The following is a 15,211-nucleotide window of genomic DNA, read 5'->3' on the forward strand; positions in this document are numbered from 1 at the left end:
GAACATTATTGGTAAATGAAAAATTGAGTTCAATTAGGAGGAATTCACCTTTCTTACATTGGTAGCCTCTCTTCTAGACCAAGTGAATTATTAGTTAATAAAAAACTCATTTCTATCGCTTATTCTTTCAATAAATAGTTTTATCTTGTACAAGAGAACAGTCTAGGACAACCAACCCAAGTGAATACATCTAATGCTTCAGTAATTTAACATCAAACATATCTTGATTTACTAATTGAAGAAACACTGAAGATTTTAATGAATTTGATTCAACTTTTCAATCAAAATACACTATGAACATGCTAAGCATCCATCTATCTTCAGCTCAGTTATTCGTTTCTCTAACTTCTGATTCAATTTGAGTTTTTCTGTGTTTTTTGGAGTAGGGAAGTGGTTCTTCGGACCAGTGAGATTGCGACATTGGCTGCAATCTTCCATTTTGGGTAATATCTCAAACAAAATCACTCCTTTTCACTTCATTTGATGATTAGCATGTTCATGTTTTTCCCATTTTCAATGTTTTATTTTTTGTTGGACTGAGATTGTGATATTTAGTGACTTTGCGTTCTAGCAGCAAATGTTGCTAAACATTAAAACAAAAGTAATAAAGTTGCATTTTATGTAAACCCCATATGAATGAACATTTGTGAAGTTAGCCAAAGAGAGCTTTTTTCTTGAAAGATGGTGATTTTCTCAAAGTACAAGTTAGATTTCTCTAAGGAATCTTTGATCATTGTATGATTGGTGTTTCCTATTCAGCTGTACTTTATTATTTTTCGACATCAACCTTGTGGTCTATATTGCAGAAATAGCACAGTTATGAACGTTTGACAATAATTTTGTCCTTCTAATACTTGCTTTGTGTTCATGGTTGAGATGCCAGTGGACCTAAGCCAAACTATCTTGGTGTGCAAAAGAATCCACCATCTATAGCATTGTGTCCTGCAACCAATACTTGTGTATCTACTTCTAAGGATATTTCCAATACCAATCACTATGTTCCTCCATGGTATGTATCTTCTTGGAAATGATCTTGTATTTATGTTTCTTTCTGACGAATTCTTGGAGATGTCATGCATGTTTCTGTTTCTAACTCTTAAATTTTTCCACCTAATTACAATTTCCTTACAATGTTTGCTTGCTGATATCAAGCATTAGTATTGCACTACACATCACTATGTTTCTCTCTGGATATTTCTTCACTCTCCTTTGTTGTTGATATTCCCATAATGCTCTCATGTGAAGATCCAGACACACACACAAACATATAGGTTTAAGCACAATAATGGTTTCCACATTCAGATGAAGATGAGCACAACCACTAGTTGGCAATCCATCATATATAATGCATATGCAATCCCTTCTTTTTTATTCAAAAGTTATCTTTTATTTTCCCCTTTGTTTTCCTTACTCATGTGTTCTCTAATGTATTAAAGTAAATAGCATATATCTTGAACTTGTAGTGCTTGAAGGATTTTAAGAAGAAAATGGCTCCTCGTTAGGATAGGATACTTTTGCTCGAACATCTTTCCCTGCATATAGCTGTCACAGCAATCAACACAATAAATTGTGCTTGAATGAATTGTTAAGGTGTTACAAGTGCACTTGTTCCAAGATCTCTATAATTTTCATGTCTACTTGTGCATGGCATTCAGCTTCTTGTTGTTATCTTTCAGCACTGAAATTATTTCCTCTCTTGCATGCAGTTTGAAGTACTTGTCTAGCGGTTACCATTGTATTGATAAGATTATTGAGCAAATAGAGTTGTCCATAAATTTTGCGGTGTCGAACTGAAGGTGATCAGGTAATTGAAAGATTTCAAACATCATCAGGTAATTGTTTGAAATCTTTTAGCTGCCCATAAATAGAACTGCCCATATATTACTCTCATTAATTATTCTTGTGATGGTTTGGATGAAAATTTTCAGATGTGTAGCTAGTTTTGAGGCGGTGGTGGATGACTGCTTGTTATGTTGAACATGAAGCTAAGAAAGTCAGGTTGATGGGTCTCTATCACTATTTTCTCTCTTTATAAAACCATCTTGATAGAGGCTGAGTAGGTCATAGCTTGTCATGTTAGATTATTCAATTTAGTGCCATATGCTGCCGTTGACAACCTGATTTTGTTATCACTTCTTTCAATTTAGTGCCATATGCTTTATCATATGATTGCTGAGTTTTTCTATTCTACATAGTTGGTCTTCGCAACTGGATCAGATTAATTTGGTGAAGACATTTTGGGCTAAAGTAGGAGAGTAGCTGAGAGATTTCAAACATCATCAGGTAATTGTTGAAATTAGTCCTATTGAACAATGACAAATTTAAGAAATATGAATGAATAACAGAACCTCGTTGATATAAACTATCAAAATGATAATAATTGTTTGTCATTCATCTAACAGAAATCCTGTGTATTATAATAATAATAATAATAATAATTATATATGCAGTGTTTAGCAGTATATATAAGCAACTGGTTACTTTGATTGGGATAAGTAGGCATGATTCATTACAGATAAAAAAGCTTATTTATATGATATCATATTAGGATTCAGGCAAGAGAAGAGGCAACATCAATATCACCTCTTTGATGTTGTTGCGACTCATGTGTACCAACAAGCATTACTTTCCTTTTTTTATTTATTTATTTTTTAATTTAAAGCATCAAAGCACTAACATGCATTACAATTAAAAACTGATGTACTGCTTGCTTAATCGATGGAAAACACTTTGGTTGTTCTAGTTCTTATCATTTATGCTTAATTATTTCCCCACTTGTTCTCTAAGATTAACTATTAGTGTTGAATTGTCCTTAATCTTCTTAGCTTTAGCTTTTGCTTTATCTTTGAACAATGACAGATTGCATTACAAACTAACTCAAAAATGATTGCGCTGGCTAGTCCAGACCCCACTAAATTTGGATTTTGGGAACCATCCTCACGTTCACTTCATCATATCTTTATGTCTCTACACTCTGTGATAATCAAACAAATCAAGTGATAATCAGACAAGTAAATGAATTTATTTAAAAACTTACTAAAAATGTATAAAATGTTGTTTACAGCCATTTCTTTATTCTCAGTTGAGTGTTAAATCAATTTGTTACATCCTACCAAATGTGTTTTATAATTTTATTGAATGAAAAAAAATGAACAAGTCAAAAGGAAATTATGTCTGCAGTCAGGACAGCATTCAAATCACAACCAACAAAGTTGATTTAGAGAGGAAAAAAACCCACACATGGTGACATCCCAACAAACTCTCTTCATTGTAATTCAAGGAGACAATAAACCACTTGTCTAGAGGACAATTAAGGGTTGCACTAACATTTTATCTTAATAAGCATCAGTGTCATAGTTTGTTGTAAAGATGCAGCAATAAAAGGGTTAAATAAAGTACTTTTACACACATATTATAGAGAAAGTTCTATGATGTTGTACATATATAGACAAAACTAAAATTTCAAGGAGCCAATTATAAATTATACATATAAGTCTGTTTGGCAGAATTGAAATCATGGAGGTTCATGCAATAAATTAAAGTAGAATTTAGGGAGTAACATGAAAATGAAAGGGACCTTCTTAGCTGAAGATTATTTTCCTTAATAAATTTAAAGCTTGTGACGCAACAATAGTATCATTTCATTGTCCTGAATTCTGTATAAATTTTAGGATTTAAGCAAGAATCCTACGCTTAAAAAAATTTAAAAACAAACCTAGTTTGTCTAGAGTTTATGGGTGGTTAGAGAAATCAGTTGTCAAACTCCAAATAGTAGAATGGAACTAAACAAGGTGGTTCTTATAGATGCAGATCCTATTCTAAACACACAATGTACAACCTTGATTACTCACTTTAATCAAATTGAATGTTTATCAAGTAGGAGAGTGGCAATGCATGTTTGCATGTGACTAAATGTTTTCCTTTCATCATTGATGCATGACATGGTTGGTGAGAAGTGAGGAATGCACCTTTAGCTGCACTTCAATCAGATTGTATTGATGGACCTGCATTATTTCGTGTTATCTATTAAGCACCAGCAAGAGTGTGTTTTTAGGTTTTATAGCATTCAACTGTATCATTTTTTTTTTCCCTTTTTGTAGACAAAGAAAAAACATGCGGAGATTAAAGTTGAAGGGTATCAAGACGGTCCAATCTGACCATGCTGCAAAAAATGCAAGTGGATGTGATGCTGGTGCTTCAAAATCTGCTCCATCACCTGACAATACTCCACATAGCTTGATTCCATTAGTCAATGTTGATTCTACAAGGTCTGCTCCATTACTTGACGTTACTCCACATAGCTCAACTCCATCTTCATCGGATGATTCAAACCTTAATGATGAAATTGGAACCAATAGCACATGCATAAGATTAGATAATTTCCATCCAATAAATGAAAGCAGTGATTTAAATTCAGGTAATTCATGGTCTTCAACTGCTTTTAAAAATCACTGTATTTGGATTTACTTATAACTTATGATATATATATATATATATATATTATTATTATTATTATAGTTGATAATGAAGGACAACAAAGAAAAATAGGTCGAACAACTATAAAAGAGTTATGGACATTACCTCCTCAAGAAAGGATTTTAGTGAGTTCCAATCAATTAGGACAACCAATTGGACCCGAAGCACAATTATTGGCTGCATTTCTAGGTATGCTTGCTCGATCGGGTCAACATATTGTCCTCCAATATGAGAGTTGGCATAAAGTACCAAAGACATTGAAAGATGAACTACTTAAATTTATTGAGGTAAATTTACTTAACTGAATTGTTCAAATGTATATTATGCTTATAAATATGCAAGCATCTTTTACAATGGTTTACAATGTTTTCATATAGTTATGATTTTCCCTTGAAATGTCAAGAGAGTATGTGCTCAAATCTTTGGAGAAGAAATGTAGGGATTATAAGCATAATTTGAAAACAAAACATTTCAAATGAGAACAAGGTCTACATGCAAACAAGGACAAACATCCAAGTGCTACTATTCGATGGCAATGGGAACAATTAGTTGACTTTTGGTATTCAAAGAAAGGAGAGGTTCGAGTAAATATTTTGCTTATTTCAATGAAAGTATCTTTTCTTTGTTATTTATAATTTAAAATGCATGTCGTATATAGGATTCAGACAAACTTGGGGTTTCTAGTAGAAAGCAACAAAAATATACACACACTTGTGGATCAAAGAGTTTCGTGAGAAAGGAAAAAGAAATGGTATGTAACTATAAACTTTTTATGTTTGTCATTCAAACTAATTTTTTGTTTAATTACTTGTAGGAGGTTAGCACAGGAAGAAAAGTAGGTCGCATAGAACTTTTTAGAGCAACCCATACGAAGAAGGATGGGTCTCACATGAATGCAGAAACCAAACAAATTATGGTAATACCTATGTTTTTAGTGTTCTTTAATCAGTTCATAATTTGTTTTTAAAGTATATTATTTCTTTTAAAAATTGTTTGTTGATATAGGTGTCGGCAAATGAGAAGTTAGTTGGATGCCCAACAATAGATGAGGATATGCAAATGGTTGAGAGTGAAATTTTGACACAAGTTATTAAAAAAGAACGATGTGGTTGAGTGAGAGGCGTTGGGTTAGGTCCAACACCTAAAAGCTTTTATGCTGGCTTGACAACCCGAAAGTCTACCAACTCAAACATTCAATCAAGTGAACTTGTTGACCGACTTCATCAAATGGAACAAGAAATGCAAAAAATGAAAGACGAGCGTATGCAAGAATGAGCTCAAGTAGAACAACAAAATACCCAATACAATGCTCTCCTTACCTTTCTACAAAATCAGTTTCCTGGTGTTTCTATTCTCGGAATTAACAATATTGGTTCATCCTCACAGTCACAGGTATTATAACATTGCACGAATTATTTTGGTTATGCCTAGGTCCATATATCTTCTAATGATTTTATTTTATTTTCAGGATAACCCTTCTGTAAATCCTTAATTAATGGTGTTGGTGATGCTTGGAGGTCTTTAGTCATTTATATATGTGTTATGCTATGACTTTATGTGGAACAAGAACAAGAATAACATACATTAATATTAGTTAGTGTTTATGAAACTCATTGTCTTATTATTGGAATCTCTAAAATGTGACTTGTTGTTGGAATTAATGTGGATTAATATTAGAAATCATCAACTATTGTATATGGTTAATGGTTTGTGTGTAAACAGGTATATATGTGAGTGTTATAATACCAATGGTTATTCCATGTTTTGTCAGTGGAATCAATACAAAATGCCCAGAAAAAAATCTGAATTGCTGCATAAATCACACAATTTTGGTATAATTGTTCGCGGCATTTATATAATAAATACCGCTAATGGAAAAATAAAAAATTCTCATAATTCAGATATCTCGCGGCATTTTCAATGTGATCACAGGGATAACACTGATAGATTAGCGGCGTTTTAATATATAGGCGCCGCGTATGTGCTAACAATTGCCGGCGTTTATATTTATAAACACCGAAAATATCTTGGTTAATGTTGAGATCGTCGACGCAATACTATCGGCGCTTATTGGTTTAAACGCAGCTAATATTGAGGTGATTTAAATTTGAAACACCGGGAATATCCTGACGAATGTATCACCGGCATTTAGCCTGGCGTTTAATAAAAGCGCCGGGATTATAGTTAGTGGCGCTTATAAGTGCTAGTAAATTTAAAAATAAACCCCGCAAAAAGTCTACCTTGGTGTAATGACATCCTAGGGTTTACAAAATCCAAGTACCCACTAGAGGGTTTAGCTCTCCATGGAGCAAGATACAATCAATAATGAAATCGAAAGTAAAAATATATAATCCTCAGAAAAACCCCCTCGGTATTCATGTCGATGGTCTTGTAGAGTGGCATCGTCCTCTTTAAAGGTTCTCTTGTCAAGCCTAGGGCACACCTCGCCGAATCGGTACCGACGAAAGCTCCCCCAATAACTATTTTCCAAGAGAATCGCGGTGTCGAAACCGGAGAACCACTTCAAAAGCCTTGCAAAAACCCCTCTAAACCCTAGCCGCCAGTCTCTCAAAAGATGAAGAAAAGATGGGAAAAAGGATGCTGAAATCGGGCTGAATCACGGCTTTAAAAGGGTTGGAATCAGGCATCCACACGGGCATGGGGAATTTCCACACGCCCATGTGGATTCTCTGGAAATCTCATTTTCAGGCGGCCTTGAGCAGTACTGCTACAGTGAATTGCTACAATATTTTGCTACAACAACCTGCTACAGTGCATCCAGAAACACTCCCGAATCCAAGTTTTTAATCGATGTAACATAAACTGGCACACGTTTACGCCGTAGATCGTGTTGCTTCTTCAATAAACGGCCTCATTGGTGAAGATCTTATTATCAATGCACAAATCGGGATACTCGAATGTGACTGCCTCTGTGCCCCTCCACATCATTTTACTCGCTTGAATACCTGGAGGTTGGCACACATTCTCGTATCTTGAGCCCGACTTGTGTCTTCGTGTTTGTTTTTTTTCCCAAGATTTCATCAAATAGTGCATTCACGATCTACATTGGCTTCTTTTCTCAATATTTAGCTTCGCAACCCTACATGCGCAAAAGAACACAAATACACATGTATTAGCGCTTAAACCTAATAAAACGTAATGCTCATCATAAGGAAAGAACACTTCGTATTTTTATCGTACAAGCACTTATCAACGCGCACTCCCGAACAACCACTAGCATGAAAATATAGCTCTTGGGGCTGAAAATCAAGCATAATATAGAAAACAATGACCCACATAATTGAGGAAAAACTCTAGTTCAAAAACAAAAAACATCCCAACGAAGAGCATAAAACAAAGAAAAGCAAAAATCCAAACTACAAAAAATGAAAAAAAAAAACACAAGAACAAACCCAAAAACACTTGGGTTGCCTATTAAGGAGCGCTTGTGTAATGTTACTAGCTTGACATACCTGGTTATTCCTAACCTAGTTGACACAACAGTTGTTGCTCCTGGGGTTCCGCCGAGAATGCTTCATTCCTAAGGGAATAAGGTTTCAAATGATGACCATTTACCTTGAATGTGCCCTATTGGGGATGGGAAATTTTAATTGCGCCATGAGGAAAAATTTGGGTGATGGTATAAGGGCCCGACCATCAAGATTTTAACTTACTTGGATATAGTTTTAACCTTGAATAGAATAGCAAAACATGATCACCGGGCTAAAGCTGTTTGCTACTTTTGATGTGTTTGTCATGAGAGATTAACTATTTTTTTGTACAAAATTGAATTTTCATAAGCCGATTGCCGAAATTCCTCCAACTCATTAAGTTGTAATTTTTATTTTTCCCCCAACCTTGACTGGATCAAAATTTAGAAGTTTTGTAGCCCAATAAGCTTGATGCTCTAGTTCAACTGGTAAATGACATGCTTTCCCATAAACTAGGTGAAACAGTGTATAACCTGTGACCATTTTATAAGCTATCCTGTAAGCCCACAATGTTTCATCCAACTTCTCGAACCAATCCCTTCGATTTTATCACACAGTTTTCTCTAAAATGCGCTTTAATTCTCTATTTGTAACTTCAACTTTACCACTCATTTGTGGATGATATGTAGTAGCCACCCGATGATTCCCTAAATTTCTTCATCACCTTCTCAATTTGAGCATTGTAGAAATGTGCCCCTGATTTCTAATAATTGCTCCAGGACTATGAAATCATGCAAACAATCTCCTTAGAAATTTTACTACAACTCGAGTGCCACTGGTTGGCATTGCTTGTGCCTCCACCCATTTTGACACGTAGTCCACAGCCACCAAAATGTATTTGTTCCCATTTGAGGTGGGGAAAAGAGCCATGAAACCAACTCCCCAAACATCAAACACCCCACATTGTTGGATAGGAGTCTGCTTCATCTCATCGCGTTTAGGTAGGTTACCGCTCGGTTGACAATTGTCGCAGGCCTCAACAAATTTTTGGGCATCATGGAACATTGATGGCCAAAAGAAACCTACTTCCAAAACTTTTTTTACTGTTCAATTTCTACTAAAGTGTCTTCCAACAACTCTTGAATGATAATGATGAAAAATCTTCTATCCTTCTACATGCGAGACACACCATCTCACAATTATGTCAGCAATGATCTTGTAAAGAAATGGGTCCTCCCAAACAAAATGCTTCACATCTGAGAGAAATTTCTTACGTTGCTAATAGGACAACTGTGCTAGAATTATACCTCCCACCAAATAATTTCCAATATTGACAAACTAAGGAGTATTTGAGTCTTGACCTTTCTAATCTTGAGCCAAATAAAGATGCTCTTCTGAGAATGCGTCATTCACTCCTTTTTCTTACCTGTAATCACCCTTGGAGTGATCAAGATGAGATAAATGGTCAGTCACCACATATTATGATCCCCATTTGTCCCTGATTTCCAAATCAAACTCCTAAAGAAGTAAAATCCATCTAATCAACTATGGCTTTACATCTGATTTGGCCATGAGGTATTGTAATGTAGCATGATCAGTATGCCCCACTACCCTTGACAACACTAGATATAGAGAGAACTTATCAAAAGCATACACAATAGCTAGAAGTTCCTTTTTTGTATTGGTATAATTTTCTTGGGGCGGCGTCAATATCTTGCTTACACAATAAATGGGATAGAAATACTTGTCATGCCGCTATCCCAAAACAAGTCCACTACTATGTCACTTGCATCACATATAAGCTCAAATGGAAGGTTCCAATTGGGCATCCTCATAATCGGTCTCCAATTAATCTCTCCTTCAACACATGAAAGGACATAAGGCATTCATTATTGAAGTGGAAAGGTACATCCTTTTTCTAGAAGCCGAGTCATTGATCTTGAAATCTTTGAGAAATCTTTTATGAAGCGCCAGTAGAACCCCACATGCCACAGGCAACTTTCAATATCCTTGGTCGTTATGGAGGTGGAAGTTTCTCTGTAGTTTCAAGTTTGACCCTATCTACCTCAATCCCTGCTTTGGAAAATTTTGTGGCCCAAAACTATTCCCTCATTCACCAAGAAGTGGTATTTCTCTCAACCGATGACCAGATTGGTTTCTTCATAGTGAGTAAGTATCTTTTCCAGATTAGAGAGGCAACACTCGAATGAGTCCCCAAACACCAAAAAATCATCCATAAAGACTCCTATAATGTCTTCAATAGATTCATCAAATATGGACATCATACAGCGTTGAAATGGGGCAGGTGCGTTATATAATCCGAAAGGCATTCTCCTATAAGCGAATGTGCCGTTTGGGCAAGTGAATGCCATCTTCTCTTGATCTTCAACTACAATAGGGATTTGCAAATACCCTGATATTCCATCAAGGAAACAGTAATACATGTGCACAGAGAGGCGTTCCAGCATCTGATCGATAAATGGTAGTGGAAAGTGTTCTTTTCTAAATACATCATTCAATTTTCGGCAATCAATACAAACTCGCCATTTTGTTATTATACGCATTGGAATCAACTTGTTATGCTTATTTTACACTACTGTTATTACCCTTTTTTTTAGTACCACTTGCATAAGACTAACCCATGAACTATCGAAAATTGGATGGATTATTCCTGCATCCAAAAGTTTTTTTTTACTTCTGATTTAACTACCTCCTTCATATTGGGGTTCAATCTTCGTTGTGGTTGCACTCTCAGTTTGATTTCATCTTTCATCAAAACTTTCTGGGTGCAAAATGATGGACTAATCCCTCTAATGTAAGAAATTTTCCAAGCAATTGCCCTTTTGTGATTCTTTAACACTTGAAGTAGCCTTTCCTTCTAGGATAAATCAAATCTGGCACTATAATTACTGGCCACTTCTTGTCACTCCCTAAGAATGCATACTCTGAATGCTCAGGGAGCTTCTTTAATCCCAACTCTGTGGTTTCTTTGAATGATGACTTCAATTTGTCCTAATTTAGAATTGAGTACTTTCTGTCAGAGTTATCGACTTTATGCCTCTCTTCACTATCACCTTGCCTTTCCAAAGGTTGTAAATCACTTTTCTCCATCTCAACTTCAGTCTCCTCCTAGGGTATGTGCTATACTTAGCACTGTAGTTGATGAAATTGACATGAGTTGCTCCAAACCATCACTACAACAAAATTGACCTTTTGTAATGACCCATTGCCATCACAAAAGGTCTTGTGCGACGGCATTTCACCATCGCATGCCATCGTATCCACTTCCATCACAAAAGATACTTATTGCGATGGGTAGAGGTGGTCGCAAAAAGTAAGATGTTTCATAGCAAAAACATTGATAATGCGACGAACATGGCGACGACTTGTTTTTTTACATCGGCATTAAGCCGTCGCAAAAGCATATTATTTTTAACCAAATGTGGTGGTCGCAATAGACTATTATTTGCAATGACAAGATTGTCGTCGCAAAAAGTTGTATTTGCTACCAAATGATGGTCGTCACAAACATATAACATTTTTAATGATTTGATTGCCCTCACAAATGGATATCATTTGCAAATCAATTATAACCATTACAAATGGGTGTTATTTGCAACTCAATTGTAACCGTCGTTAATGGGTATTATTTTCGACAAATTATGGGTTGTCACAAAAGAATATTTTCTTGCAAGTATAATTTTCAACCAAACTATGTCCGTCGACAAATACTTTTTTGAAAATTTTGGCAACATTTACCCTCTTTTTTATGCGCCTAAATTACAATATAATCTGAATTTTATAAAATAAACATACACAACATCAACTCCATTGCTATTGAACATTTACTCAATTAAAAACAAAAATTCAATGATAGGCCAAAATCTAAGAAATTCAAGTGTAATGAAAATCTAAAAATTAAACATTGAGTCAATAAGAATTTAAGATATTGATTCAGTGCAAACTAAACATGTTTAAAAAAGTAAAAATTTTCAATCATCATCATCTTCTTCATCATCATCGCCATTACCATCCTCATCATCCTCATCACCATCTTCATCATTATCGCCATTATCATCATGAGGATCATCACTTCTTTCTCAATCTTTCTCAAAGATATTATCATTGTTGTCATTTGCATTGATATTTCCATATTCATTTTTTATATTTTCATTAGAATTAATACTCAAATCTCTAAGTCCATGAGTGTCACCCTTCAAAATAAAATAAAATAAAATAACATAAAAAAAATTAATCAATAGAAAAAATACATAAGTCCTATTCCAATGTTATAATAAATCAAATACTCATGCCATAAAACATAAATTACATTAACTATAATTTGAACATGCTATAACCATATGTCAAAGAACATCAAATAATATTAGTTATACCTAAGTAGCTATTGGTGCATTAGGTAAGCCCAAGCTTTGCAATATTTTTTGAACCATGGCAAGTACTTGTTGTTGTAATTCATTAATAGTGGATTCCATTTTCTTGAAACACCCCTCCCATTCCTCTTCTTCCCTTTTTGATTTTTCTTCACATTTTTTGCTGCAAGTTTGAGAGGAACTACTACCATAAACATCTTTTCCTTTTACACATGTACCTAATCCAAGCACACGACCATGACTAGGTTCTCCTGTAACATTGCGATAGATTTCCCATTCATTGATCAATGAGCCCTCAGATGTTGCAGATGTTGCAGTTGACCTAATATTCTCCATTTGATCCTGACAATGAAAAACAATTATAAATATTTAGTTTAATAGTTCCAAGGTTAAACAATAATATAAAAAAGAGTCATACAAATAAGTCTTTTGCTTTCTCAGTAGGCCAAGTCTCTCCATCTTTTTTTGTACGGAATTTTTTGAAACAATCAATTGGGCCTAGTTCTGAACCGGTCTCTTTAACCTATAATCATTCAAAAAGATATTAATTAGAAAGTAAAATAAAGATATGTATTAATAAAAAATAAAGAAATATTTAAAGATAAAATGTATAATCACCATATCACTCCTATGTTTAGCCATCGAAACTCCGCGAGTAGTGTGGATTATTTGTGATTGTGATCGATTAACTTTGTTTTTGTCACTTTTGTTCTGCATACATACTAGCAACATAAGATTCTTCATTATTTTTAGTAACAAAAACAAAACTCAAAAATTTGTAGATATCAAACCTGCCAATTATCTCCCATCCATTTATCTACCATTTCTTTCCACACATTAATAGGAATGAAAGAAGGTGGATTCTTATAGCGATCTTCTCTTGTTTGTTGCTTTTTAAAAATTGGTTTCCTTATACACAACATCCAATTAGCATATCAATATCTCACTAAATTTTCAAATGCTTGTTTCACTTCTTCTTCAGTTTGTCTATGGGAGAAACCTACAACCAAATAGCTAGCATAAAGTGTGTTCAACTCCAATTGTGGATATGGAGAATAAGATATCCATGATGCATTAATTTTTTGGTGGATAAGTGCATGTATCTCACTAATGGCTTTTAGTGTTACAATCTTGCATATCCATTGTGAAATGAATACTATAAGTCATGATGTTTAAGTTTGTCAAAAAACAAAAATTAATTAACAATATATAAAGGAGTTACCATAACATATTATATTTATCTGCCATCATATATCTCAACCTCAATTCCCTCTCCTGATTTGACACCTTTAGCTTTTCCTCTGACATTTTGGTTCCCAATAGCATGATCTATGAATTTGAAAATAATTATAGCATATAATACATAATATATACATGCATGCATACATACATATTAAAAATTTATTTTAGTACCCTTTTTGTGTCTTCTGGTTGGGGGAGCTGAAGAACATACTTCATTGGTTGACGGATTTGATTATGGTGCTTTTGAATGATTGGGATTAGTTTCTGCATTTTCTTCTTCTATTTGATTTGATATTTGATTATCTTGCAATGTTGATGTTGCCTCATTTCTAACTCGAGCTTTTCCTTTCTTTGCCATGGTTGAATATCATTTTTTGAAATCTTCAATGTGATGATTTCCACCTATATAAAAAAAGAAAAAAGATGAATATTAACATGCAATCAATAGATTAAATAGCATATATGAAATTGAGAAATCATTGAAGCGTCATAAATAGATGGATGCTAAAATTATTTACATAAAAAAAACAATGAAGCTCACCAAATGGTACAATAATAAAAAATCAAAATATTTTGGAACTGATAGAAGCTTCAATTAGTCTATTATCATATCATATCTTCAACTCCATATTTATTCCAATCTATATCTTCAAAATCATCTATATCTTCAAAATCATGTTGACGTTGTAATCCATTTATATCATGAACTATATAGTCTTCTTGGTATGGTTCACCTTCATTTTCAGGCATTTCATAAAGATTTCTTGGCTTTGTCTCAATTACTACAGCCCATGTAGGTTCTTTCAAGCATTTAATATAATAAACTTGAGTGACTTGAAATGCTAGAACAAATAGTTCATTCGTATGCAGTTTTCGTTTCATGTTAACACTAATAATTCCATGATGATCTTTTTTTATAACCAACACCCTCTCGAAGAGTATCATACTAATCACATCTAAATTGTGCGATCTTATTCCCTCCAATATAACGAAGTTCAATTATGTCCAGTATAACTCCATAATATTATAGCTCTCCATTATTTCCTTCGCCTTTAACCATAACTCCACTATTTTGTGTTTTTTTATTTGCATCACGATCTCTTGTGTGGAACCAAAATCCATTGATATAGTAGCATGGATAACAATTTACTCTTTATTCAGGGCCCCGTGCCAAAGCAAGCATATTTATGTCCTTTCCTTCAACATTTTGATTATATGCATCAATTATCTACATAATATACCAAAATTCCAAACACTTGTATTAATTTTTAGTATAATCAATTAGTAAACAATATATTACAATGAAATTATTAACTTACTCTTTTCTCAAACCAAGAAGGGAATTTACGTTTGTAAATCTCATCAATATTCCTAACTCCAGTTTCAGATAGGATGCTCTTATGTTCTCTATAAAAATCAAGGAGAGACTTTAACGATAATTGGATTAATATTTTTGTACTATAATTATTTATTCAAATGAGTACTTTTACCTAATAAATGATTCAACATCTTTCACAGTTTTGAAGGATGTAAATAATAGCCGCATTTAAAAAGCCATTACTCAACTCTTGCACATTCAGTTTCCCAAAAGGTTGTCCAACTCCATAGAAAATTGACAAAGATGATACTAGTCTTGAATCTCCATCATAATTTCTTTCTGGACGATTGAAT

At 34.1% G+C, this 15,211-nt stretch overlaps 1 protein-coding gene across 3 annotated transcripts; it reads right to left on the bottom strand.

Annotated features, from left to right (window-relative positions):
• Positions 1–12,048: 12,048 nt before the first annotated feature.
• Positions 12,049–13,955, bottom strand: LOC120265819. 3 transcript variants are annotated; one of them, XM_039273796.1, is made up of 5 exons: positions 13,712–13,955; positions 12,917–13,009; positions 12,717–12,821; positions 12,302–12,640; positions 12,049–12,121 (listed from the first exon to the last, which is right to left on the bottom strand). In XM_039273796.1, exons 1-4 carry the CDS (start codon positions 13,808–13,810, stop codon positions 12,302–12,304), a joined length of 636 nt encoding a protein of 211 aa, XP_039129730.1. In that variant the 5' UTR covers positions 13,811–13,955; the 3' UTR covers positions 12,049–12,121. The 3 variants fall into 3 exon arrangements, with proteins under 3 accessions (XP_039129730.1, XP_039129731.1, XP_039129729.1); XM_039273797.1 differs by lacking the exon at positions 12,049–12,121 and adding an exon at positions 13,521–13,627 and having other exon boundaries at positions 12,192–12,640; XM_039273795.1 differs by lacking the exon at positions 12,049–12,121 and having other exon boundaries at positions 12,192–12,640.
• Between the last annotated feature and the right edge of the window lie 1,256 nt (positions 13,956–15,211).

Source organism: Dioscorea cayenensis, chromosome 7 (genome assembly GCF_009730915.1).
Source record: "Dioscorea cayenensis subsp. rotundata cultivar TDr96_F1 chromosome 7, TDr96_F1_v2_PseudoChromosome.rev07_lg8_w22 25.fasta, whole genome shotgun sequence".
Taxonomy (NCBI): domain Eukaryota; kingdom Viridiplantae; phylum Streptophyta; class Magnoliopsida; order Dioscoreales; family Dioscoreaceae; genus Dioscorea; species Dioscorea cayenensis.

Excerpts from the sequence above, each read along its gene's own strand:
- LOC120265819 (XM_039273796.1), bottom strand. The coding sequence starts at position 13,810 with ATGCAGAAACTAATCCCAATCATTCAAAAGCACCATAATCAAATCCGT. Across the intron at positions 13,010-13,711 it reads AACCAGAAGACACAAAAAGG|AACAAAAGTGACAAAAACAA; the intron begins GTACTAAAATAA and ends GTATGTATGCAG. Across the intron at positions 12,641-12,716 it reads AGAAAGCAAAAGACTTATTT|GATCAAATGGAGAATATTAG; the intron begins GTATGACTCTTT and ends TTTCATTGTCAG.